The sequence below is a fragment of the Strix uralensis genome, chromosome 4 (assembly GCF_047716275.1).
Source record: "Strix uralensis isolate ZFMK-TIS-50842 chromosome 4, bStrUra1, whole genome shotgun sequence".
NCBI lineage: Eukaryota > Metazoa > Chordata > Aves > Strigiformes > Strigidae > Strix > Strix uralensis.
Genome location: NC_133975.1, coordinates 27,795,635 through 27,823,576, shown reverse-complemented (window position 1 = coordinate 27,823,576; position 27,942 = coordinate 27,795,635). Strand labels below are relative to the sequence as shown.

General features: G+C 37.5%; 1 protein-coding gene across 2 annotated transcripts in view; it reads right to left on the bottom strand.

The window, feature by feature from the left end:
* Positions 1-1,943: 1,943 nt before the first annotated feature.
* Positions 1,944-27,942, bottom strand: part of GRXCR1 (glutaredoxin and cysteine rich domain containing 1) — a 40,621-nt gene continuing 14,622 nt past the window's right edge. Inside the window, exons 3-6 of one of the 2 annotated variants that reach the window (XM_074865057.1) lie at positions 18,247-18,258; positions 13,024-13,247; positions 5,417-5,482; positions 1,944-2,127 (exon numbers count right to left, since the gene is read on the bottom strand). In XM_074865057.1, the coding sequence (XP_074721158.1) occupies positions 1,948-2,127; positions 5,417-5,482; positions 13,024-13,247; positions 18,247-18,258 (482 nt within the window). In that variant the 3' untranslated portion in view covers positions 1,944-1,947. Of the gene's footprint in view, positions 2,128-5,416; positions 5,483-13,023; positions 13,264-18,246; positions 18,259-27,942 lie in introns of both variants that reach the window. The other variant, XM_074865056.1, reaches the window with a different exon arrangement.

Sequence of the window (27,942 nt, the reverse complement as noted above, 5' to 3'; positions counted from 1 at the left end):
AAGCATTGGTATTCTGCTTTCTGCTACATTTCATTTCCTATCATACCAGTCTGGACTGCAATATTAGTCAGAAATGGAGGTTACATGACAGTATTAAATAAAAGAAGGGAACTGTATTTTCTTTCTTTTCTTCTTACACATGTAGTAATAAGTTAAGCACATCTGTAATTCAGAATTTTATAGCTGGGGTGCTGCTAAGCATTGTGAATGGCCTCTGTAGAAAATTTAATCTCTCTTGTGTTATGCAGAAGATCTAGACACTCCCTCTGAATCTCACTGTAGATGCTGTAGAAGCAGTAGGATCTTTAAAGCCCATTCAGATCTGCACATTCTATATCTCATAGAATATGCATAAATCCCCTAGATTCAAATGTTCAAAAAGGTAAGTTAGCCCAACTTGTCCAACTCTTCACCACCAGCTACCACCTCTAGATATAGCAGATGGAATGGAGGTGAAAGAAATGTTGTCTGTTGATTCAGGTGAGGGAAATAAGGCATCAGGAAATACAAATGTTGTCAAGCTTTGTGCAGCTGTCGCTATCCTGCTTTATACCACAGCTGTGCTGTGCCCAAAACACTGAAAGGAGAGCTGAGTTTCCCATCACAGACAAATTAAGGAAGGTTGTATGGAGAAGAGGGAAGCAAAATGGGGTCCCCCACCAGAATAAGCAGCATCTAGTAAAACCAGCTTCACTTACCTAAACGCCACTTAGCACAGCTCTACAAGGAATGAGGCAAAGAACAAAAAGTGACATAGCTTAACATTTGCTAAGCAGTTTGGACAGGTTGAAATGCCTACCATGGAAGTGTTTTCTAGCCAGCACTAGTTTCAACAAGCTGCTAAACCTCTTTATGGCTTACACCAGTCCTGACAGCAGAAATGGGAGGAAGATGTGCAATGTCAACGTAAGCAGAAGGTGGTGGTCCACTAAAGTACCCTGTTAAAAAGTACTTGTGGAAGTGCATGAACACTAATGCACCTCCAAACTGGAATATATTCAATGTGGAGACTCCACAGTCCATTCAGACTGTTCGCTGACTAATTATCTTGTGTTTGTGTTGGGAAAACCCACCAAAAATGACGAACGTATATACAATGCTGGAGTTGCCTGAGCATACACCAGTGGCCCTCCAGGAGAGAATAGATGCCCTAAAACACTTGCACCAGGCCAGCCATCAAACCACAATATTTACTAAGCTGCAAAAGCAGAAATCTCATCCTCATCCTATATATGCAATTTATAAAGCTATCTATCTGGTGTTCTCGTTTGATCACTATAAGATCTACTGTGATATGTAGTATCATAAAGCTCTGAGATAGTACAGCAATGGTTATCAACATCAACTATGTTAAATGTTTAAGTAACTTTGTCTAACAACATTATTTTAGTACGAAACACAAAGCAGTACTAAAAGAGAAAGCTGATTCATGGGACTTTTAAGAAATGTTTCTGTTCTTCTGTTGCCACTTAGAATTCAGGCCAGAATTCAGCCATAGTGAACTTTCAGGGAAGTGTTAAGTGGAATAGTCTTAGGCTAGTCCACATCACAAAATTTTTATTCTCACTGATCTTGAAAACAGCAGCTACTCAATAATCTGAAGATTAAATTTAATTTTGATGTAATCTTGAGGGCATGGCTCAGAAACACATACTATTGCTGATGATCCCCTGTAGAAAAAGGGAAGACTTCACATCCAAAGGGCTGATAATACAGTAAGTTCTGCAGACTACAAATTTCTCAATAAAGAAAGGATAAAAGTATATTTCAGAGTTCATGATGTGGTTAGTGACCTAAATTTAAACAGCTCAAATGATCAAACCAGCAGTAGTATACTACAAATGGATTTTTATTGACTGAATTGGATAAACAGATTAATTTTAAAAAATCATATTACAAACTGGTGCAGTACCATAAAATCAGTTTGTACATGCGGAGATGCCATTCTTAGCCTGCACAGCTCCTGCAACGCTGTAGCCCATTCTCATTGCAAGCAGTACACTTGAGGGCTTTGAATGAGTCCGTAAAGCAGTTCCGAAACACAGACATCTTGCTCCCATGGCACGCTGAGCACGGCAGGAAACCAAAGCCCCCACAAGAGGGGCACTCATGAGGATGCTGGACTCTCTGCTCAAAGAAGAATGTGAGAAAGACAAAAATGTTACCTCATCAACCACCATAAGCTCTAGGACAATGAGGGCTCCAGGACAGCTAAAAATACACATTCTTGTTCCCATCTGAAGCAATACTCACCACCCCATTCTAAGGTATATCACCATGGAAGATCAGTACATCTGCCTTTTCCTTTGGTCAGATCCACATGCAATGGTCAGAGAAGCTCACTGCAGATTCATCAGTCACATTATACCTTAGTAGCTTGTGTTTACACTTGACAAAATAGCTAGCTAAAGGAGAGTTTGCATACATTACTCTGATGTAGTTTAGGTCTAGATCAATTCTAGGAGGTATTGCAATTGATTGAATCTAAACTCCAGGCAGTTTATGTTGACGTTATATTTTCTATGTTAAGATATTATGACTTTTAGCATTTGCATATTCATGCTGAACATATTGCTCCTATTACAGTTAGAGCTGATCATATCAAAAAGCAATTAATAGCTTCTGACAAGTAGTGCTTGAGGAAGTAAGTGGTGTATTCAAATGTATGGGTGTAGAATGCTGAAGCTTTAATATAAAGAAGATCATCAATATTCAGCAGTCATACCTGGACAAAATTGCTGTGAGCAAGGCTTGGACTACCTCAATTGTCCTAATTCCTGAGTAAAACAATAATTTTACCCTATTTTGTATTGGATTAAAGACAATGGAGAACACAAGAAGAGATTTCAAAGACATTTTTAAGTTTCACTTGCTGAAAATGTTGCTAGTTTGTTTAGTGATTGCCTTGAAATTCTATATCAGACAAATGAAAGATACACCACCACATTGGGTGCTTACCACAACACAGATATGCGGCTTTAACATTGCACTGTTGAGTAAAGACTTTACAGATTTATTTACAAAGGAAGAACAAAATCCATACAATTCCTGCTAGTGTTAGTCTGAGGAATTATGCACCACTAAAAAATTAGCCACAAATTATTACCAGAGTATACTAAAATATATACAGATAACATAGTCCTTCTTGTAGATTCATCGAAAAAACTGAAGAAATTTCTGTAAAACCATTAATAATAGCATTCATCTACTGACAACTCAGATGAACATGCAAAAAAGGCATTTTTTTTTTTTGTCCTGTAGCTCATAAACTTGCCTTTCTTCTTCACCAGGCAAACAACTCCTACTACTATTAACTTCTCTGGGGACAATGTTTGGAAGTATTTAATGTAAAATTAGCATTCTTTTTATCTCAGGAGTGGTCACACCTTTCACAATTTATGTTGGTGGTTTACTTCCTCAGATGTTTTTGCAAATAATCTCAAAATTTTAAGATAATAATATTTTTAATCTTTACATTAATTATTGCTTGTTAGGTTTGTAAATAACTACTTTTCCATGTAGTTAAGAGAACTAACAAAAAACAAATGCAAAATTGCTTTAGCTCAGTTCCTTGAACAATGGTCATTTCCTTCTTGAACAGTTGACAGTTTGTGTAAATACTTTCTGCATCTTCAGTAATGAGGAAACCTGACTGCCCCTTGCAATTGTAGCAAATCATTTTGAAACAAAACAAAACAAAACAAACAAAAAAAAAACAAAAAAAAAAAAAAAAACAAAAAAAAGCAGTGAAGCAGTGATCATATTCTGTAAGCAGTTATTAGTCTGCTGTAGTCTGGAATTGTTTGTCTTGTAAATGTGCTCTCTGTCCAAAGATTAGGACACACGTTGGGCTAGGCAATAATGTTATAGGACCCCCCAAAGCAGGATTTGGGGACAATTCATTTCAAAGTAATGAAAAATGTTAAGGAGGTGTATTCGCTAACCTTTCTAGTCAGACAAGAATGCTGCATGCTTTAATCATATGTATTCTTTTGTTTAATATTTTCTGGTTAGCTATTCAATATGGTTCATTATGGCCAACAGGTTCTTCTGCATTTTATACAGAAAAATATACACTGTGTCATTAGGCAAAGAAAGTTTTGATGAGTTAAAAAATGAAAGTGTTGTTGTGTTAAGGAACAGGCCAAACAAATGCAGAAGGTACCACCTACGCTGCAAAGGGACAAAGCAGTTCATGATTTACTGGATAGGGTTAAATCTTCCTCCTGAATAAGACAGAGGTAAACAACCCTTGGGCTCAGCCTGACTGGAACTTTTGGAGGAGTTCAAGAAGGAGACTGGCTATAAGAAACCAATATGCTTCACAAAAAGAGATGCTCATTTTATGATAAACTCAAAGGTGTGTGGTATACAAAGAGTTACTGAGAACATGTTAGGAAAGGATATGTTGTAGTTTGGCTAAATGCAGGGAACGAAAAACCTTGGGGTTAAATCAACTAGATGTAGCTTTCTTTTGCTCTTTCATCAGTGTCTTTTACAAATATCATATTCTCATTAGCTATTTTTAATGTCGATGTTACACACTTCTGAAGCTTATGTGTTATCTTAATTTGGTTAGGGGTGATTTCAAAATAACAAGATAATTAATAGTAGTACATTCATTTTCTAAGGACACAACTATCCATATAAGCTAGATATTATGACACACGTCTCCCCAAAATGTTCTTTGTTGCAAGCTATCCAAAGGAAAAGAGAAAATGCCTTGAGCAGCCAATAGCACAAGACCAGCAGAAAAGTGACATCCAGTAGAGATCCTAGCTTACAGCAAAGCTGTGGGAGCAGACCCACACGTCAAGAGTCCTCAGGGAGTGTGCATCAACTGTTCACAATAAAAGTCAAACTTGCCCCAGAGAACTTCAATGGACAAGGCAAACTAAGAGCTGGAGAAAGGCATGATAACCTGTAATTTGAAATTTGTGCAAATTGGTGTTATTCAAAACTTCCAGCATTTGCCCAGATTTTGTAAATGCCCAGCTTTAGGTCTAGCTAGAATGCAGATGCGCAGGTTCCCAGTGCATTCACTGCAGTACACAGGGAAATGGAGTGCCATCCACCCAAGAGGCCTGACTCCCACAGGGTATGGTAAAGGTTAAATACCAACGATGATGTCAAAAGTTATGGGAAAGGGAAAATGGCTTGCCTTTCCTGCTGTGGCAGAATCAAGAGAGAATAGAGATGGACATTTTGGTCTGATGTTATTGCCATTCACATTTTCTCAAACGTAATGGACTGTGATACTATGATATCATTCATTCAAAGAGTTAAAAAAAAAAAAAAAAGCATTTGGGATAACCAGTTTATAACAGAAGAAAAGGAACTGGTAAAAAAAGAAAATCTACTCAAATACAAATATTCAATGTACGTTCCTTACATTTATTTGCAAAAATACAGTTACCTCAATTTTGGTTAAGAGATCCTGCAGTTCCCCAGATTCATTCATTAGTAAAATTTTCTCAGCACCCTATTAGTAAGAAGAAGAAGAAAAAGTTCAGCCAGTTTAGCATGAAAAACCAGAGATGATTAGAAGATTTGGTCTTGAAAATTTAAACAGGCTGAGGACAAATTTGACTCACATTAAGTATTTTGTAATTAGGTCAACCTTAGGAAAGCTAGAAGGAGAGGAGAATCTAATCACAGTTCTGATAGTAGTGCCTGAAGTTCGGTATGAGGTGTCATATCGCATTGCCTTTTTGTAAAAGGTGACACAGTTTGGAAATTCTGATAGTGTTGCCATTGTTTTATAGGGTATGTTTCCTGACAGAATAAAAAATGTCTAGTTTCTATACCAAAAATTTCAATTATATAAATATATAACACATCAGAGAGTGCAGCAAAATGAGAGGAGGAAATTGTATTTCAAATATTCTGGCAGTTGAGCATTGAATTAAGAGGTAATAGGCCTAATGTATAACACAAGGAGAAAAAGGGTAATGAAAGTACTGTAACAACATTAAAGTCAGACATGACAATGAATAATAATAATTTAGTCTGAGTACATTAAGTCTCTGAGGGGTTCTGTGATCTGAACCGAGGAGGTACTGAAGTAACTTTTTTCCTCCTGAAAGTAAATGCTAAGAGATTATGGCAGACAAAATTAAAGTGTCAAAGATGATGTAAGACTGTTTTTTCCCGTTTTCTTCTAATTAGACGGCCACATTTGAATGCTTACACTTCACGTATGTAACCAAATTCACTGAATACTAAATATTACCAAACACTTACAGACACTTTTAATCAGTGGATCACAAGAAACCAACAAAAGGTGAGGAAACTGAGTCGCAGATGGAGGGAACTGCACAGCCCTTACCTGCTGCTAAGGGCAATTGGCCACATCTAGATTGGGTGGTGGGTTCATGCCATTGTGCTCCCCAGTTTGCTAGTCCCTGCATGCCCACACTGTTAAATTTCATCTTTGGGTTTGCTTCCAGCATGAGCCGGAAGGTGGGCTGGGATGCTGGCAGAGAGCTGAAGTGCAGTGGGATGCTGGTACGTGGCTGAGGTGCGGTGGAAAGCTGGCACATGGCTCGGATGTGCCATTACTTTGAGCAGCCCACAGCACCTCTCTCCCTGTTACTGAGAGGTACAGGAAAGGCTGCTGGGGAGCACAGGGAACACATATGGATCACTAATGTATGTGTTAGTGTCCAACAATTCACAGTGCCTTGCTGGGGACTGCATAGGATGTGTTGCCCAAAAGCCAACTAAAGGGCCACCAAAACATTGCAAAGGATTTTGTATGACACCCCACTAAGGTTAGTTTCCCTGCAGAATGTCATTTTGCTCTAGCTTTGTACAAAATGAAGCACTTTTGACTCTGTGTTTGATTATTTTTATTTCAGTTAAAAAGCAAAATATTAATATTTTGGTAGATGAGTGCCACTTTTCCACTGAATGCTACTCTTACAGTGCTACATTTTCAAAGAGATTTTTTTTAAAAAGAAGTATCTACAAGGTAATTAGTTGTGGTTAATTAGTCACAGAAGATGACAGGAGACTCAGATCAGCTAGCCTTACTTGTGCTGACTCTTCTATTGAAATCTGTTATGGATCATGGGCACAGAGTGTACCAGCTTCGACATATGCATTAGGCTCTCTGTATCCCCAGCAGAGCAGCTTTTAGCAGTCTGTCAGCCCATTTCATGCTTGCCCTCTAATCTTTCTCTGCTTTCACACAGAAAGAGCAATAGGAGTGATTGGCACAACAAAGAGAGGGTTTGCCAGGGCAGCCCACGGAGTATTAGCTCTGGGCCTGAATACACTGCAGTGGCTTAAGACAAAGCTTGCACTGCCCGTCTGATGCAGACATTAAGGATTTGCAGCTTTATTGATGTAATTGCAGCACTGCAAATTCCCTAAGCTAGGGGAAGCCCTGATTTGCCCCTATTTAGGAAAGGATCTCTTCTCTGCAGTAACAGTTGGCAAAAGCATTCCTGTGACTTCTGCTCCGTGTTACAGTAATGATACATGATAATGCTGACTGGCTTTTACAGCAATATAATTAAAAGTCTGACAGGTTTCCCATTATAGGTTCATATTTTAAAGGATTTATATTCAGACGACATTCAGTCAGCCAGCTGTGTTACTTTTGAAGCGGAAAGCCTCATTACTACAGTTTTAAAATTAAAAACCAAACGTCCAAATGGCTATCAATGTTTTTAAGTGTTTCAGCGTGTCTTTCTGATTAACGGCTGCCTTGTGAAATTTGAATAAAAGATACTTTGCAGAGGTTAAGCTTCCCTTTGGATCTGTTAATCTTAACACACAGAGTCTGTAATTAATAGAATAATTAAAGCAGCTGTTAAATAAGACCAATAGCTGCTTTCTGACCAGAAAGTGATGCCTTTCTTTTTCTTCCTAGATTGTGCTCAGTCCACAAGTACACACAAGGGGATGTGAAACATTAAATAGTCTGTTCCTCCTAAGACTCACATAATGAACATGAGGGACAGTGGACATAACATTTACAGAAGCAGCAGGGAGAAGTGAGTTTTTAATTTTGTTAACCAGTTAAATTTCAAAGCACCAGCCTGTGAATCCTTTATCTACTAATGTCAATAGCTCTCTACCATGTTGGAGGGCCCCAGGGGCTGCTGTCAAGTCTTTGCCCTTCTTTTGGCAAGGAAATGCAACCAACATGGCTAAATCACTCAACAGGTTTTCTAGACCATTTTCATTCTTCAAAATATTTTCCCAATTTTCTTATGAGAATGTCCAGAAATTAACATCGTATTTCAGGTATTGTCCCACTGATTGCAGAACTAGGACACATCCAAGGTCCACTAAGTTTCCTACTGCCCCAGCTCTGTCCTGTCACTAAACCAGTCTGTTGCTCACCTGTTTTGGATGTAATCCATCAACATTTTCACATTGTAATTTTTCATCAAGGAATACACATAGATATATGGCTCTCCATTTGTCTGTACTAGAATAGCTGCTGATTTTGGGAAGCAGCCTCTCTTCCGTATCTTTCCTTATATACAGAGAAAAATTAGCCGCAGCACTGCAACATCTCTCTTGTGGACACATTTGCTGTGCCGATAAATTACATCCCTTATTTCCTTAGAAACAAAATTTTACTAAGTATATGGGTGAGGCATCTTGCTAACGCAGTAGAATGCAATCACATGCCCTACCATTACTGGACCTGCCATGCTTTTTCACTGAGGCTTGCTGAGGAGACAGGCAGGATATACCCCTGTCTTTGCCCAGAGTTCACATGCTCTTCAGCCTACAACACTGCACCTCTCATAACGAGGTGTCCCTTGGCAGCAGACACACAAGGGGTATGAATAAATGCCTGGAAATCTGCCCATAAACTGAGAAAATTGACACTGAAGTATAGTACCAGCACCAGAAATGGTGGATTTGATATGTAAAGAACTGAAAGACTGATGTGTAAAGAGCTATCATATTAATTGATCCCTGCTGTTCCTGAAATGTTAAACTGCAAAAATGGAGGAAACAAGTGGGAAAATGCTAGATGATTGATGCAATAATTACATCATAGTTTTACTGCCACAGAGTCACTCATATCCACCTCATCAAGTCAATGCCAGGAGAATGTGTTTACTTTAACAAAACATGGACACAGTTGAGAGCTACTAATCATATATGCCACTGGAAAGCAACATAAAGGAAACTGTTAATTCTTGTGTAACAAAAAATATGTTACACAGGTATTTTCTAAAAGTCAGTTACAAAAATAGCCTCATCAGTCTTGGGAAATAATCATAAACAATGAGTCAAATAAAATAATTTTACTGTAAATCTCATTTTGTTATGGATTCATTACAGATGGGAAAACTAAATAGGAAACAGTTTCTTCAGGAAAAAATATATTAAATTCACATATTTGAAAAAGATTCAAGTAGGTTTGTATGGCAAGTGAATACTGGAATTCAATAACGTATTTAAAGTGAAAAATAAAATAAATGTATTTTAAAACTATTACGCAGTGAGCTAATATGTTTACTAAGGATGACTCTATTTGCCTTTTTTTTTATGTGCATCCCTTTTCCAGCAGAGTGGGTCTTTGCATAACATAAACCTCGAACAATTCTGACTGCCTTTGTAAAAGAGTAGATGAATGCTTTGGGGTTTTTTCTGTGTGGCTGTTTTTTGGAAGTCATTTCTTATTCTGCTTTGGTGTCCCAGCAGATGGCATAGTTCCATTTCAGATGGTGGCAGCCTCAGGTGAAAAGGAGGGATTAGATCAGCTGGTAAAGAGCATGCTGCAGAAAGAACCTGCAATTTCCTGACAGACTGATATTTAGACAGTGTGTGTCAAGAAATACAATCATTCAATCGTGAAAAAAATGAGAAGATTAAAAAACCTGCTGTACTGTAACACCCAGGACTTTGGTTGACAGGGGCTAAATATGATTTTTTCTATTGCTTCTGCCCAAGTCGCGGGTTTGTTTCATTTCCCCTGTGAAGGCAATGATAAATTCCACAGCGCTGTGAAGATTTATCCACACAGCCTGCAGTGCCCTAACAACCTTGTCTGTGCTTCTGAAATGCTTGGATACCGTATACAGATGCACATATGCTGTGTTCTGGTGCTTTTGTTACATTTATCTCATTAAAAATAATCTTGTCCCCTTTCAAAACTGTTCCTATTTTAATTAGGGGTTGGGGATTTTTTTTCTCCTTATGACTCATTGAAAGGTGCATGGCTCAATATAGATTCTCCTTTGTATTACTACATGCAGTCTCCTTCAGGGAGGGATTAGCCAGGAAATAAATATTCAAAATTTTAAAAAGAGAGAGAAAAAAAAATTGCATGATTAATTTACTGACACACCAGGCTTCTGGATTTCTGTGTTGCATTTGCATATCAGAAGATAATTATCATAAAAGGCATTATAGAAATATCCACTGTTACCAACGAGACCAAAATCTGTAATTAGTTCTGTCATATTTTAATGAAACACAAGCCCAGCACAGGTTCCAGCCAACTTACTGCTTTTAGGGTCACTGATGCAGTCTTAAGGTGCCATATCCACCACACATTGACATAGCTGGGGGGTGAATACTTCGTTGTCAGATCTTCTCAATATGCAAAGTGCCCCCCTCCTTATTTCTCTTCCTAAATGAATGAAGCCAGCCTCTCTTATGAAGCCATATTAAGACAGAGAAATAAAAACTGCCATAAAATAATGGGTTTTGCCACAGAGTGTGTGGACACAGGTCCCTTGCCAGTGCAAGGGACAGATTCACCCTGGGGCTCTCCTTTCCCATCACCCTGCCAGCTGCTGGGCTCCTGTTGGCAGTCACAGTGGACTGCCTGAGTTAGCTCTGCTCATGCTGAACTCAGTTTTCCCATCCTGGTTCATCTCAACTAAAGAACATGAGAGAGCAATGCTGTAGCAAGCAGTAGTGCCCCCCAGTCTGATGATGGTTAGTGGAGAGCAGTGGAGGACAGAAACCTCGTCCGTGAGCAGAGGTGTGGGGCACCCACACTGGAAGAGCAAAGGGCTGCCTTCATCCTGGCTGTCCATGATGCTCCCCATGAGCAGAGCAGATGTCTCCTGGACTACTCCCTGTCCGCAAAGCAAATTCTGCACAAATAATATTGCACTTAAATGGAATAACTTTAACTCTCTCCTGTAGTTAAAGTCTGTTCCAGTTAACCACAGTGTGCCTCATCAATTTAATCAAAAAAAAAAAGAAAAACACTCCCCAAGTCGGATATTTTTCTGGTTTTTAACAGATCAATACCATTTGTTTTCTTGTGTTAAACAATATGAATGCAGTTGTCATGCTGTAATAAATGTCTGTAGACCAGAACACCAAATTCTTTCTTCATTTTTTTACCTACAGGAGGTAAAACCTGCTGACTACTTGTCAGTAGGTAGTTGGACAGCTAGATTCATCTCTCCCACAGACAGACAGCTTCCTAATTCACTTTTCTTCTTTCCATACCTGTCCAAAGTATCTCATACAATACTTAAACAGTTTTAATGAGATTGTATTGCTTGTTATGTTGTTGCTCCTCTGTTAAAAGACAAGTTTCCCATGATCTTCCAAAAAAAAAAAAAAAGCAGCAGTGAATTAATGGGCCATCCATCATACCAAAATGACTGTAACCAGGTTTCAGCTACAGCTGAGCAAATAATTTATTCAACCATTTCAGTATTTTAACTGAATTCTTCTGACAAATTGATCACACACAGACTGAGATTTTCTTGGAATTGGTCATAACTCACTACTTTTATTTTTAACATGATAATTAGGTGAGCAAATCCTAGTCTGAATCTTGTTGAATTTTAAGCTGCTTTTGAATCTAGCACTTCTGCTCCTGGTTGGCTGGACAACTCTCCAACCCAGGTTTTTGATAAAAGCATCCTCTACTATGAAGTAAAAATCACTGTTTGCTAATATTCTGCATACAGGCAATTTGGCACAAGCGAGCCCTGTGCCAGCAAATGTATTTGTTATAGTGTTCGGGGAAGCCTGCCTTGTGCAGAGCACATGGAGATCTGGGAAGGGGACAGGACAAAAGGAGAGAAAGGGTACTCAAGTGTTTATACAGGCACAATATCAATTATGCCTGATTGTTGATTACATTTCATTTCATTACTTAAATCATTTGTGAAAATTAAGCTGTTAAGCAATATGAACACAATAGCCCCACTGTGTTCAAATATAGTTTGCCTTCATAAATCACAGTCTCACTGTTGGTGCTAATTGCTAGTTCTTTACCACTCGAGACAAATACCTTCTCTGAGCAATCAAGCTGTTTTCCTTGTGTCACTTTCCAGAATCTTTTTCTTTTAAACTCTGATTTTTTTTCCGTTGCTGAGAAATACATTTTGAAAGTACAGGCTGGCCTTAATGAAAAGGTGATTTCAAACATCAACAGGCTTTTAGACCCAGAGTACCAGTGTAGAGATTTGGATTATAGTTTTCCATTTGGGGTTTATGTTTCGCAACAGTGCAGAGTTGGGTTGTTTTTCTCTGCTAGTGCTAGACCTTTCTAAAATTATTAACCAATTCTGTTCCTAAAATCATGTTCAGTTGATTACAGATCCCGATACAGACTACATCATATAAAATGATGTTTAAGGTCTGACACGCCAAGATGTTAGTTCCATATTCAACAGAGATATTATTAAATGACAGGTTTATGCTATGTGTGTTCATCTTCCTGGGTCAATCATACATACAGGTTCCCATTAGGAAAAAAAATATCCATTTCTCTAGATTTTCATGGTTTCAGCTACAAAGATAAGTTACTTTTTTAAGAAACACAGGATAACTTATATTGTATTACTGCCTCTTATTCCCCTCCTGATAGTCTCTCCCCGGTTATCTTTTGCATCTTCAGATCAAACCTATCAGTGTGGATCTCTGCAGCACATATCACAAAGGGATATCTGTCTTTGTTCCCATCATTTGAGCATTGCAAGTAATTTTCTAAAAACCTTGCCTCTCATTCATCAAGATTTTAATCTGTTCTTTCAGACTGCAGAATAAAATATAGGTTCATTCTTTACTTACCCCAAGATAATGGCCATCGATAAACACAACAGGGAGTGAGGGAACTTCGCAGACCCTCCTGCATCTTTCATCTAGTTCTTTTCCATAATCACTGTTCAGAGCAATGTTTTTTTCTTCAAATTTAACTCTGTGATTTTGAAAGATCTTTCTAACCAGTTCGCATCTTTCAAAAGTGGTTCTCACCACACGAAGACTGGTAGTATAAATTACTATGCGGCCAAATTCTGGCACTGTTGATACCTGGAAAAAAAAAGGTTTCCATTACATTAAGTAAGGTGTTAATAGCCTCCAAGTATTGAGTAATTTAATTTAAAATATTATTTAAGCAAAAATATTGCATCTTGAAAACACAATCTAACATTCTACATTTTTCAAATGTAAAGATGAAAGGAGAGGAATTAAGATCTTGCATTCACCAATTTAAGGCAATTTAAACTATTTATCTAAATAAGGTGCAACTTTACTTTTTTTGGAGAGTTTTAGATATGGTGAAACAAGTTAAACATTTTCAAGAAACATATTTTAGATACTGGTGGACTTCCAAATGTGAATAAATCATCACCATTCTGTTGATGTCTGATTCTGTTGTAATAGTGACTCGTGTTTGCACAAACACAGTCTGGTAGTACCCAGACTAAGTCTAAATTTACTAGCTCAGGTGTTGCTGACAGCCTCCTTTAAACAAGGATAGGAGCCTAAGCTAAGCTTCATCATATCCATGAGCCAACATTAACCTAGAATACTTCAGGTCTTTCCATGCTGAACTAGATTATGACTGCAGAGGGGACAGATATATCCTTAATTTTTAGTGCAGATCCACATCAAACTATTCTAACGTCCAACCAACAATTAAAAAGCACATTTTGTACGTACTCAGTGCCCAATTCAAAGACCACTGCAGCTAGGGGAGGCAGTTCCCTTGACTGTAAAATTTTCATACTACAATTCAGATTTGACTTTTTACCCCACTTCTTCATATGTAAAAGCTTATGCTGCATCTTTCCTTTCTGAGATGAAAACAATTAGGGAGTGTAAATACTACAGGGATTAGTTTGCCCAAGACAGAGTGGTACATTTTCCAAAAGCCTGAGAATCATTGCTCTAAACAAAGATATTATGTTCAGATAAATAGCAAAAACCCTAGCTTTTTAAAAAGGTCCAAGGCATTTCCAAGCTTTTTGAATTATCCATTACATTCAACAAAATATATTAATCATTTCAGCAGTATTCCAGGAGTAAAAACACAAGTTAGAAAATAAAAAGCAAGGATACCTGTAACACACTGTAGCGATCTATGGAAAATGAACCTTGATGGGTGAATAGATAATTTTTGAACTATGCCATAAAATAACTGTGAAGACACAGTTGTAAAATTGGGCAGATGCCTTTGCAGATTTTGCCACATAATGAAGTCATGATTTATCTTACTATGTAAATGCAAAAAAGAAGTCATTGCAAAAAGCATATCCTGCTTAGAAAGGTGTTTACAAGGTTCAACTTACGGTGAAGAGTTCTCAGGAAAAACATTTGCATTTCACAGATCACTTATAGATCGCTGGAAGTGTAATTGCAAACATATGTAATGTAATGGTTTTCCATCTCCCATTCCAGGAAGGAAGCATGTTGTATAGGTCAGTATTTATTTCTCTTCAAATGGATGTCAGAAGTTCAATTTTAGGAGTAAATGTTACAAAAAGTGGGCTCTTCTCCAGACTGTTTTCTAGGTTGAAAATCTGTTATACTGATACTGCAGCAGTGACTCTTCTCCAGCATATTGTTCACACATTCCAAGTGAGAGGATTAGCTCGTCCTCTACTTAAAAAACAAGTACTCTACATAAACACTGCCAAATATTTTAGTAACCACACATGGGTTGCTGGAAGGAAGAGGAGTTCACCCTTTTCAGAAGTAACCAAAAGGAGTTCTTGAAATAGACCTAAAAAAGATAATTTCACATACTCTGTTTCCTCCTCTTTGGAGTGAAAATGCATTTTGAAGTGAAAAACTATTCAACAGGATGGAAATTCTTGTTTCTTCATAGCTCTAATCTCTAACGTTGTTTGTTCCCAGACACCACAGGCTGGTAGCATAGATACAGACAGTCATTATCTAGCGAAACATCAGGACTGTGGTGTCCCCACAGCATACAAATAAGGAGCTGAAGAGACGGAAAAATGGAAAGTTGTAAAGTGATCTGGAAAGATATCAAGTGGAAGGTGTGTACACAGAGTCACTTTTATGTTTATTCCTCTATTTTTCCCTAATGTGGCAGTGAAGAAATACCCTTGTTTGCCCTGCAGAGAAGTATCAAGGGCATTGACTAAATAATTCTGTAGGGAAATTTTAGTAAACACCTTGTTTTCTGTGCTATAAACGCACAGAACTTGTCCTTGGCAGGACTTTATCATACCAGGAAAATCCTTCCTTTCACCTGCCTGGAACTACACTGGTAATTAAAAATAGGAGTCAAGACAGTTATAGAGATTTACAGGGGTTTTCTTAATGAGAATCTATGCTAATTACTGTTTTGTTACCCAGTTCAATGGTTACAGCCTGTAATACTTAGTGACTGGAGTATGCTCTTGAAGTAAATCAGCAGAATAATGTTTGAACACTGTGCTTCTCCTTCCTAGGTTGGAACTGTAGCAAAAACATAATAAATGACAAGTAATGTAAACAAATGAATAGAAAGACATTTTAGAAAATGAACTTTTACAACTTTGCACAACAAACTTTAAATTAGAATCTTCTCATATTAACTCACAAATGCACATAAAATTTTAGCTGAAGTTTAACAGAAGGTAATGCTCTGGTTAACGGGCATGACAAAATTTCACTCGGGCCATGGAATTTGGACAGATGAACAAACCAGAAGATTTGGAGCAACTCGTATTGACCACTTTCTCACACTTCCTGTAAGGGGGATTCCCACTGAAACCTGAAGCTTATGGAAATCATTTGGCCTGAAGTGGCAACTTTTGTGTCAGATTTGGAGAACCCAATGCACATGGGCCAAGAGTGTGCTTCAAAGAAAGTGTCCATGTAAAAAGATTGCCAAGGAAGGGATTTAAGCTTTCAGAGGGAAGTAAAGTTGCTTTAGTAACAATCCTCTACATCATTTACAGCTCTTAATTTAACAGCACAGTGCTACTATCTCCCTAAGTGTCCAAAGGCAGTATCTGTTTTACTGCATGAACCTGAAGACCATTCTTCTTGGGAGCATCAAGTAGGCAGCAACAGCAGTAGCATGACCTGCATCACTTTATGGTACAGACACCACTCCCAGTGACACAGGAACAGCTGTCCTTTTTTTCTGTCTAGAGAGAAAAAGTAATTTTTGTACCAGTTCAATCCTGTTCATGGTTGAACATGAGAAAACCACAGATCTTTCTTATTTTGTGCCTGACTCAGTCTTTTCCCAGACTTCTCTACCAGGTGGATCAGGGCTTTTGCAAATGAGTAGTCGGTTATACTTTGGTGTATAACTGGGGGAAACCTACCGTTCTGCCATCCCACTGGCATCCATCTGACATGGTTGCAACTAAATGTAATCATTAACTTAGCAAATCTTCTGCAAAAAGTGTGAGGGATGTCATCCCATGAGGCTAAATATGTGAGCTTAGCATCAAGAGACACCACAGAACAGAGGAAGAAATTGATGATGAAAAAGAGAAGGCTTAATACAGCAAGCAGATGAGCAACAAAATGGAGGGATGCAGTAGACTGAAAAAGGGCTGAAAAGACAGAAATAACCAAAAATAGACAATAAACCAAAACCCAGAATGTCAGGATACTGACAAAGGAAGAGTAGTAGAAACTAAATGTAGGAACAAAAACATGAAAAATATGACAAAAAGAGACAGACAGTGAAACAAAACAAAGTAATTGATGAAGCAGAGAGAAGGTCAATGAAATATGACATCCTGAACTTTTTTTAAAAGAAATCCTAGTAGCCAGTGTAAGTGTACAACAACAAATACATTACAGAATAGGTGAATCTCCAAGTTTTTTTAATATTTTTGGTTTTTTAAAAAAAACTTTGTGTATTACTGGAGCTGCAGAAATATGAAATATTTGGGAATCATACTCCTAAAATATGTGTTTGAGAATTTACAATTTCTGTATGACAGCTACCATGACAATAATAACAGACTTCTCAGTAGCTCTGAAAATATAGTATAACAGGTGTTTCCATGGTGCTTCTGAAAGACAGCTAAATATGTGTGCCATGAAACTCCCACGGATGTCTCTGTATCTTATCCCTGGCTTCTAGATCCAGCCGCAACTGAAGTAACAGCCAAAAGGGTCCATGTTTCTTTACTGGACCCATAGCTACCATGGCCCTGGCCAGTCCCCCCAGTCTGAGCAGATACCACTTACACTCCTATTGGTGAGGTGAATTTATAAAATGAGTTACTGAATAATAATACTAGATTATTTCTTCAACATATTTGCCATGAATTGCTTTCCCAAGGCTATAGATTTTCTTTAATATCTTCTAGGGCATTTTTATGTTTGCCTTGCTGCCTTTGAGTGGCTCTTTATCTCTGGACTGAAACTCATAACATGGGTATTTTTGCAGCACAGCTAAGAGCTGGACAAATTCAGAGCCAAGGAAGTGGTCTAATCCAATGCTTTTCTACTTGTGGTGTCAGGACAACTGCTGGACCTTGGGGCATAAAGTGATTGCTCATAAAACAGCGGTAAAATTTTCTTTTTGAAAAGCTTTGTACATGACCATGTCTGCAAGCAAGTAAAGAGACAAACCCAGCATTAAGAGGAATACTCATGACATTAACCTCATTTTTATTTGGTTGCAAATGAAAACTGTGACAGCACCACTACAAAAGTAGTCATGGGATTTTTCTTTTTAATCCTCTCTCTGGATAGAAGGTATAAATATATGTTTTAACCCATTGGTATGAAAAGAATAGCTATTTACATACATATCCATATATAATTTATTTCAGTGGTGGCATAAAAAAAAAAAAAAAACACCAAACCCACTCTATACTTTGCATTATATGTATTATATGAGCAATTGTATTCTAGAAAAAGCAGAATATTTTTCAGCTAAGATTTATGGCCTGGTATAGTACTTTGGCAAAAGCTGAAATGTTAATGCCAACCTTTATCACATATGAGATTTGTAAAGGTTTTTACTATGTTCGGATATAACATTTAACTAATGTTGTTCATGCAGTAGTGAATTGCTTCTGTGACCTAAATCAATGGCTGATATGCCCTTCTCTGTCTCCAAATATCATCTTTCAACACCTCAGAGTGTTCTACTGAAATATGCACCCCTTGGCTCTGTAATTAGATACTATCAGACTGGCAGAAGTATCTGCTGTCCACTAAGTCGGCTGAGGCAGGAATCTAGAGCACATTACAAATCCTGCACCAGAGCTGCTTCAGTGAGTAAATGCAGCATTCATGATCTAAAGAAAATGTTGAGCAAGAGAAAACAAGTGTGTGTATATATATATACATATGTGCGTATGCATATATATGCATACATATATATTTTTATGTATGCTTGCATAGCTAAAAGCTTTGAATTAAGCTGTTCTCTTCATAATTGGTATTGAATAGCTTATAGCTTGAATTAGTATCAAGAACTGAGTGACAAGAATAATTATGGTCTAATACTAATTTTCTGACTACAATCTGGTTTGGACTTTTTGTTTTTATTTTCCACTCAGAAACAGAAGGGAAGAAAATACCTACAACTTTCTTGTTGAAGAGGTTCTGCAGAAAAAAATAATTCAATTTAAACTTTTAATTTCTGCTAGATTGAAAAGCTTTTACTAGCTTTTGAGTTTTAAAAGGCTTTCAAAATGTATACTAAAAGTAATGAACTTTCTGAAAGATTATTTTAAAGAGTTATCATCAAAATGTTTCCATTTTTTTCTACATGACACTTCACGAGAACTTACATGTTTTCCAAAACATATAGCATTTAATGAAAAGTATATTTTTCATCGTGTCACTGTTTAGGTGAAAATGTGCAACATCCTTTGAATGAGATGGCTGGAGATTGAAGGTTTGTGTTCTAGTGAAAACTGCAATATTTGTCATCACAACAACACCGTACAGTGTTAACGGAGTTATGAACAGGTCCCTTCTGTCTGTCATTGCTGGTTGCATGGTTCAAATTAAAGCTTTTAATGGCATTTTTCAGGAAGAATTGATTTGCTGACCAGAAGACCTCTTCCAACAAACAGACCTCATTGACTGAAGTAAAATGTTTTTCTTTGGTAGGTAAGATCTACTTATGCATACAAGAGGAATTGCAAGTGGTCCCCAGCCACAGTGTGCATTCTTGGTATGAAATCACATTCCCTTCCACTTCACTGTTTGCAGTTCCAACCCTCCATGGGCTCTCACACAGCACAGCAGAGTGCCCTCTTAAACTGAAATTTAAGCACTCTCTTAAGTACTTTATTATGTTAAGGCTGTAGTTCTGTTTGCATTGTCTTCAAGAACCTGGCACTATATCAATATTCAGGAAAATTCAGAACTTGAACTTTATTAAATTCAGAAAACTGTGTATTTTAGTAAAGCTCAGTAGAATAAAGACTAAATTTCTGCAACAGTGCAAGTCATATACTCAAGTCAAAACATGTACTGACCTTCTCTTAAATACATTGCTTCAAACCCACTACTATTTTTCTTATTCAGTTTTGGTAATTACATGGACTGTAACTGTCGGACTTGGAGTTTGTGACCCTCTGGGATAGTGGAATGATATCACCAGTTATCTTCCTCATAACCATCAGCAAGCTGGGAATGTCTATCAATACCAATTTACGAGTGAGGGCATTAAGAGGGGCACTCCTAAACAAGGTAGCCAGCAAGCCTGGGACAGTCCCAAATATAGATACTAGTCTTGATTTCCCCAAGAAAGTGGTCAGGTCACTGTTTTTCTCAGCTTTTAAAATATCACAAAAACTTGTTTGCGTTTTGTCTGCCTGTATTCTGGCACTCACCCTCACCCACAAACAGCAGCCCTAGGAATGTACCAATTTCCAAAAGCTGTATAGGAGTGTAGGGTCCTCTGCCTGATTGAGTTCCCCAACACAGAGCATGAAACATCTCATTTTTTCTTGTTTCAGTTTCATAGGGCTAGATAACTCTGAGGAGCTGGTCACAGTTACAGAGAAGGGCTGTGATCCAGCAAGAACCTGAAATCTTTGATCTTCTAACTTCTGGGCAACAGTTGTCTCTCTTATCTACACACCTGCCACATACTGCTGACTGTAAAACAGCATAGTTTTACCTCCTTAAGTTTGGCATCCTCAAAGTTGTTCATCAACTGCAGCATAAAATAGATATAGGATGTCATTATACCAAAGACATTGGCATAGTGAATTTATATATGTCTGTAATTCATTTGTACTTTTCAGGCCATATATCAATTTAGGGAATGTCAGATGAAAATAAAAAAAATAATGATAATACTGCATGTGATATTTATACTGTTCCTTTCATCCTAAAATCACTTGAATGAATAGTAAAAAAAAAAAAAAAAAAAAAAAAAAAAAAAAAAAAAACAAAACAAAAGGAGGGCTTTCCATCTGACACTATATGTGTGTTTTTACTCTTTTTGTTCCTCAGACAATACAATGTAACATCATACCTTTTTTTCTGTCACTGCAGCCTTTCCCACATATCTTCTGGCACAGACTGCTGTTCAGGGGATGTCAAAGTGTTTTCATTTCAAAGCAGAAAAACTACTTACATACCACATCAAAGGAGTACAGGACATGACCCTGCCTCTCCCTGCTCTTTGTAAGCATTCAGCTATCTGCAGGTTCAGAAGCTACAAAGACTACAACTGAGCTCACCTCCCAATGTCCTTATTACTGTTCATCCAGCATACACCCATACAACCAGGCTACAGCCTGCTCTCAGGTGACCCGAGCTCAGATAAGAGAACAGGTTATCTCCCTAGGGTTCATCATCTCTGCTAGACCCTGATGTCTCTGCTTGTATAGACTTTCTAAAGTCAAACTGTCAGATACAGGTGTGGCACTGACTCTGGGGAAAAAAGTGGTTCCTGTTCAACAAGGCACAGCAACGCTGTGGAAATCAGCCAGAGCAAAATTTATTAGTGTTCAAATTAGTCAAAAGAAGATTCATATCTGTCCATGTCTAATTGGATTTTATTTATCAGATGTTCAAAGGTCTATCAGTATTTTCTTATTAGTTTATTTATGCCATTCTTCATATGACAGGAATAAATGAAACCTTTGAAAATCAGAAGCAAAGAATAATCGTGTGAATAGTTCTAACCTAGTCTGCAATTCTTGCAGGAAGACACAACACTGACAGAATGCTTGTTTCTCTCTTTAGCTTGCTCACTCCTTATTTCTCTCTCCATATTTACCAATTTGACATCTCCAAGAAATTCTTCTCAGGGAAAAAAAGAGAGATAGTCTCTGGGAAGACCCTTGGATATGTTATATAGGTTTGTAAGAAAGGAGAAGCATTTCTTTGTTGTGCAAGGACACTGTCCACAAAGACTGAAGGGGAAGAAGCAAGAGCTACTGCAAATAGTTTTGTCCTCAGCAGTTTACATGAAGCACTAGAAGCTGTTTGATGAAGTGTCCAACAACCCTCTTTTATATAGTGCAGTTCTTTGAACTGTTCATGTATGCAGCAGAAGAAGCCTGAAGCCAGACAAGTTGTGCCTGGACTGTCCTGTAACATCGATGAAGCTACTTGTGATAGTCTAGCATATGGGCCAACGGTTAAGACAGGCAATAGCTGAGCTGTTTACACTAGTTGAGTGTTTCTGTCTTCTATACCTTACAATCCTCATCAAATTAGTAGATCTCATCTTTCTTTTTCTTTCTAAAGGAAATATAGTGACTTAAAACAAATGGTAGGGTATTTTTGATCCCTGAAGTATCTTATGCTGCATAGTCAGCACAATAATGTATTTTATAGCTGATAAAATGTAAGTATTTAGAGGATCAAACCACATTTCAGCAAAGTATTATCTCTCATATACCTTTTTTTTGAGCAGCCAATTACATCTATTCAGAGAGAACAGTAGAAGAAATTATTACATCAAGGAGTAATAATGGCCAAAATATTGTCCTGGAAACAACAGATATCACAAATTGCCAAAATGTGGTTTCCCTATTTCAGTTACCATGCAAAACCCTCAAACATAATCCCTGTGCATTGTGAAAAACCTTCAAATGACATACTCCTCATCAAATACTGTTCATGTATCCATTAATGTAACTGCCTAAAATGTTGCTTATAGGTGAAATATAATTAAAGTGTTAATTGAAAAATGCTGTTACACTGTTCTTAAAATGCATTTGAAAAATGTTTCTCAGATAATCCAGTGAGGGTAGTAAGAAAAAAATCGATAGACTTTTTTTCATTTTTTTTCATTATTTAAATCCCTTCCCTGTTGCAGACATCTCTGTCATTCAATTTGCTAGCATCCTCCTCTCCTTTCATCAGCCTTATAAAGACACCAAGAAAAATACAATTCTAGGAAACACAAAGCAAGTAGCAATAAAATATTAGAGCCAAACAAATGGTTCCACAGGTAATCTTTCTACAATTGGCCTGTATAAACTTTGGGCTGCCAGTAACTTTGAATCTTCCACTACCAGTACAAAGAAAATCTTTATGACTCCATCCATGTCAGAAAAATCTGACACATAATTCAGGACAGTACAATTTTCTTAACAGCACTAGCCCGAGAAACAGATTTCAGAAAATTTTCATCAACTAGCACCATCACCATGCAAAAATAATAGACAATTATTTTTTAGGACATACAGATTCAGTTCTTTGCCTTTTACAGCAGGAAATTCCCAGTGCAATTTTAAGGCAGCAGTCAGGAAATATGTAAACCGAGTTTCAGCAAGGCATATGATAACTTTCCCCTTTGTTTGCAAAGTGTGCCATGGGATCTTACACCAATATAAACAGTTGAAACCTGATACACTATCTTTCAGCCTTATTATGATCTCACCTACAAAATATGACTCTGCAGCCAAATATTACCTGGATTAAGTAACACTTAAAATCAGGATTTGGGTGTTGCCCCATTGCTATAGTTTCTTTGAGTATATCAATCATTATAAACCATGGAAAGCATTACTCTAGGGTGATTATTTTATATCAATTGTTTTGACTAACAATACAGATACATTTGGAGGTTTTTAGCCAGTTCAAATTGATAATCAAGATTCAGTCCTGTAAAAGTAAACATGGTGGAGGAAATGTTCTGCCATTCACAAGGCATTCACTATACAAAGTGAACAAAACTGCAATATTCCTAGAAAACGTTATGCAAAGGGAAAATATTTGTCACTGAGAAGGCTGACGGGAAGTAAATTTCATTGAGTGATTTTCTAGCTCATGGACCACAATCCCTAAAGCACACATCAGTGACGATTCACCTGGATAAATTTCCATGGGAGTTTCTCAGTGTATGCGTTTTACCAAATACAGTGTTTGCTTGTCAGGTGAGAAAAGTGGCCTCAAACCACATGGGAAGTACACTTGCTTTTTCTGACACTGATCTTCATCTTCACTGAGAGCTTGATTGCTTCTCAGCCTTTAGTGACAGGGTCACAACACAATCCAGTCTTGTTCTTTCATCTGTTAGTTCAATAAATGTAATGTCAGCTCTGAAATTAACTGATCAGGAAAGAGGAGAGTAAAGAAAGCTAAAAATTGCTCTGATGCTGCTCATCAAACAACCTGTTCATCTACTACCCTCCTCTTCCCTCATCAATTCATTTCAGAGTAACAAGACTTCCTACACAAGAGGAAAGGTGATGGGATTACTTTACTTATAAACACAGTATTTGCAAAATGGCTCTTTTGAGACAATGAACAACACTAGCCTATAAAATTTTTCTTTCCAGCAAAACAAATTCAGTTTTTCAGGGGAAATGCTGCTGTTTCTGATAAGTAATTTTCACTTTTCATAGCTGTTTTACAGTAATATGAATACGTTTAATACCTACCTTAACCTATACAGAGCATATCATGCAAACTTCAGCCAGCACCTGTTCTAACAATGAATTTTCTTTGGCAATGAGTTATTCCATATTTCCTCTCTATGCCTACACTGTGTTGAAAGATTGATTGTAGCATGCTGTAACCTGACATCCAACCAGGGAAGTAATTGTTTTCTACAGGTGCAGTTTTAGTAGGAGAGTTACAAGCTAGTTTTACTAACGTTTGATTATCTGCTATGTTTGATAAATAGCTTTCAGCTGAACAATCTGAGTGGCAATGTAAACAATTTCTCTTTGGTGTAATCGCTGGATCAGGAAATTGAAACCTATACTTCTGCAAAGTTGTGTTACAGGAGATATAAGCTCTCTGATTTGCTTCTTGGATCTTTGCATAAAACAAATGCTAATTAGAAATCCTTATTAAATTTTAAAACCACTTCTTAAGAAGTAGGCTGTACCAGTCAGATACAGATGAGGAGCCAAATTCAGGAAAATTCAATGGTAAAAACTGCAAAAATTTTGCAAAACTTCAAATTCCCTTGTGGTCAGAACTGAAGTTCTGGTGGAAAATTATGCTGAAGTTTGTTGTTCTGGCTAAAACAAAGTTAGGAAGAAAATTCACCATAGATGTGGTTAAAATATAAGTATTTTTAAGTTGTAATCAAAAGAATGGACAAAAGGATTATTGATAATGCTGGTCACCAACAGGTGTTGTTGAGGTACACTGTAAAAAACATTCCCATTCATCTGGCTTTGCCAAACCTTCTGAATTCAAGCTCTAATTGAAAACTTGTGTTTCCCTAGTCCTTTTTTCTTTCTCTTTACTACAGAGAACTGATTAGATTGCAGACTAAGGTTCCCTTCCCCTCCAACAAGCCTGATGGCTCTTCACCTCTCTTCAAGGTCAAAGTCATCTCTCAGGACTTAAACACCCAGTTTTCCCCAGGCCTCCAGGAGACATTCGTACTTCCTCTAACACTGCTAGCATGCGGAAACCTTTTCCTCCTGCCTCTCGCTTTCTGCTTTATTCTCTCAAGATAGAGTACTTCATTGTCACACTTGACATTTCTGGCAGCTCTTGAGGGACTGGTTTAAGTGCAGCCCTTCTCTTTTCATAAGACTTACATAAAGTCAAAATTACAAGCCTGTGTTGCAGGTGGGGTGCAAGAATGGCTGGGATCGAGAGGTTTCCATGGTGCCAGCGCAGAAGTAGCCGGTGCTTGCTTATTAAGTTTCAGTAAGGCTGAGGATATAATGAATCAGACAAAATGAGACAGAAGCCCACCCGAGGACTCACACCACTAAGCAGATAGACATCCCCAAATCAAACCCAGAAGCATTTGCTGTGAACACAGTTTCCTGGTTTCTGGACATGTCTTCTTCCTGAAACTGTGACACATACCCTTTCATATGAAGATCATCGCCATGCATTGCCATGGAGCATGCATAATGCTACTATTTCTGATGACCTCTGCCTTTCTGGTATAAACTAGTGCCACAAGCTAAGACAGGGAGAGACTGAGCCAAAACCTTCAAAGCTTTGTCTTGGTTGCAGTTTATGCCTGAAATGTGATGAATTCAAAGCATCACTTCCCTCTCTGTTAGGTTTGTTGAGGAATTCCACAGCCACCACACCAGCTTTTCAGGCTCACAAACATTAGAAGCACTGACAATCACAGCTCTTCCATTTCCCTCCAAGACATCTCAGTGAATCCAGATAGTAGGAAGCTTTCTCCAGCATCCCATGGATAAACTCAGTTTTCCTCCACAAGTATTTGATTTATCTCCTGAATTCCCTCCACAATATCAGTGTTCCTATTTTATTCCTCTCCAGCCTGTTCCATATATTCAGTCGCAGCCCTTGCCTAACTACCACCTGAGAATTTCTGCAAACTAATTACTTTATCTCAGCATCTACAATCTGGCCAGTCTCATTTGCGATGATCTTGGTTTCCACTAGTTCTTCTGGCTCTTGGTTAGCTTCACCTTTTCAAACATGTCCACAGAATAACTTGACAAGGATGTTACATAATTTCATTCTATCAACTTTACTCAGAGAGGTTTCTTCAAGGACACTTCAGCTACCTTTATAATCTTGGAGAAGAGAAGGACCTTTGCTTCCCCCACCAATAACTTCTTGTGTTTTACTCAGTATCCATTCATCATAGTTTTGTCTCACCTCCTGCACTGCTTGATGTAAGTTGAATCCCTTTAAAAAACATCAGATACAAAGTATTTACTAAAGTAATGAGGTATTTGACTGTGTGTAAATAATTTGGACTAAAATTCACACCCAGTCCACAGAAAACATGGTAGTTATGAAGCATGGTGACATAGTTGTCAATCTGAAACTTCCCACCTCTGCAAGAATACTATTTTTGGCAGATATGGCTTGTGTTCTGACAGGCCTCAATACAGCTGTGATGTCTACAAAAAGGTACAACATTATGTTGTTGCATGAATCATGTGACCATTTGGAGGTCTGTTAATTTAAGTCTAAATTTCAGCCTGAACTTTCATTGCATATTAGACTCATTTTGGCTCCAGTATCATGTCTGATCTATGCAAAACTAAGGGGACATAGCTTTTAAATTATCCCAGTGAGGGTTTATGATTGTGTTACATCAACAAAAAAGGAAAGGAAAAGAGCTGAATTTCTACTTTGACTGTTTGCAGCTGTTTACCTGGAGACAGTTTTCTGAAGACTCTGTTCACAGAACAGCAGCATAACAGTTTATGAAATGTGCCTTTGACATGAGAAAGATACAGGCATTTTAAAATGCCTGGAAAACTGGGAAGTCAAACAGAATGTGAAGATAAAAATGGTAGATTCACAATTCCTACCCATTTTCTGTGTCTACTAACAGACAACATGAAGTTACAGAACAGACAAATTGGAAGGTCACTGTTACCTTTCCAACGTACCTTGCAAACTGAAATTAATTAATGTAACAGGAAAAATTAAAGTCTACTACATGTCACCTAAAGAAATGCTGCCATCAGTAAATATATGGTCTGAGCTGCATAGCATCTGCCTGCCTAAAGCTACATCAGTAAAGACTGTGCAAGACCAGAGAACTGAAACAATGGATCACATATGGGTAATGAAAAGAGTGTTAATATTAACTATATAATTCTAAACAATGTGCAAGCCCAGGAAATCTGAGTATAAGTCTCTATTATTAGAATAAGATTTGTCCTAGATTACACCATTTAATTTCCTATTGCTTAACAGTTATGAGTTACTACTTGATGATAACAGTTATATGTAGGAGTATGAAAAATAATTATTATTCAACATTTGATCAGTGTTTATTTCCCTTCTATCTCTTTATCGCTAGCAACAGGAAGAAATAGACTGAGTAAAATGAGAATTGAACGTCAATAAAATGGAACTTTTTCTCAAGTTTAAAAAACATTCAATTTTTACATTCTTTTTTCTGGGCCTTTCTGTTTTCTGGTTCTACTCAAAACAAGAAGAAGGGCTGGAAATAAAAGAAGAGAGCATGTAGGTCAACTTGAAAGAGTTCTGACTGATACTAAGCGTTTGGTCACTTGCCCAAAAAAGAACTTTTAAACATATCTAGACTTGTTTATATTTGGTTATATGTATGAAATACTTGAATGACTAGTTATTTTTCTTGTGTAGTTATTTTTTTTTACTGTCAGTTCACATATTAAGTTGCTTTGGGGCTTGATTTTTAATAATATGGGTAGGACTTTTCAAATATGTTTAATTGTCATGAGAGGGAATGTTTTGTCCTGCTACTTACTCAGACTTTGGTGGTAATTCTACTATTTACTTATGTACTATCTCCCATAATGCCACCCTGAATTTTTAAAAAAAACCTACAATATATTTGTCTTAAACAGGACCCTTAGTTGTGGAGTCCAAATCCTATTTTCTTTTGTCATA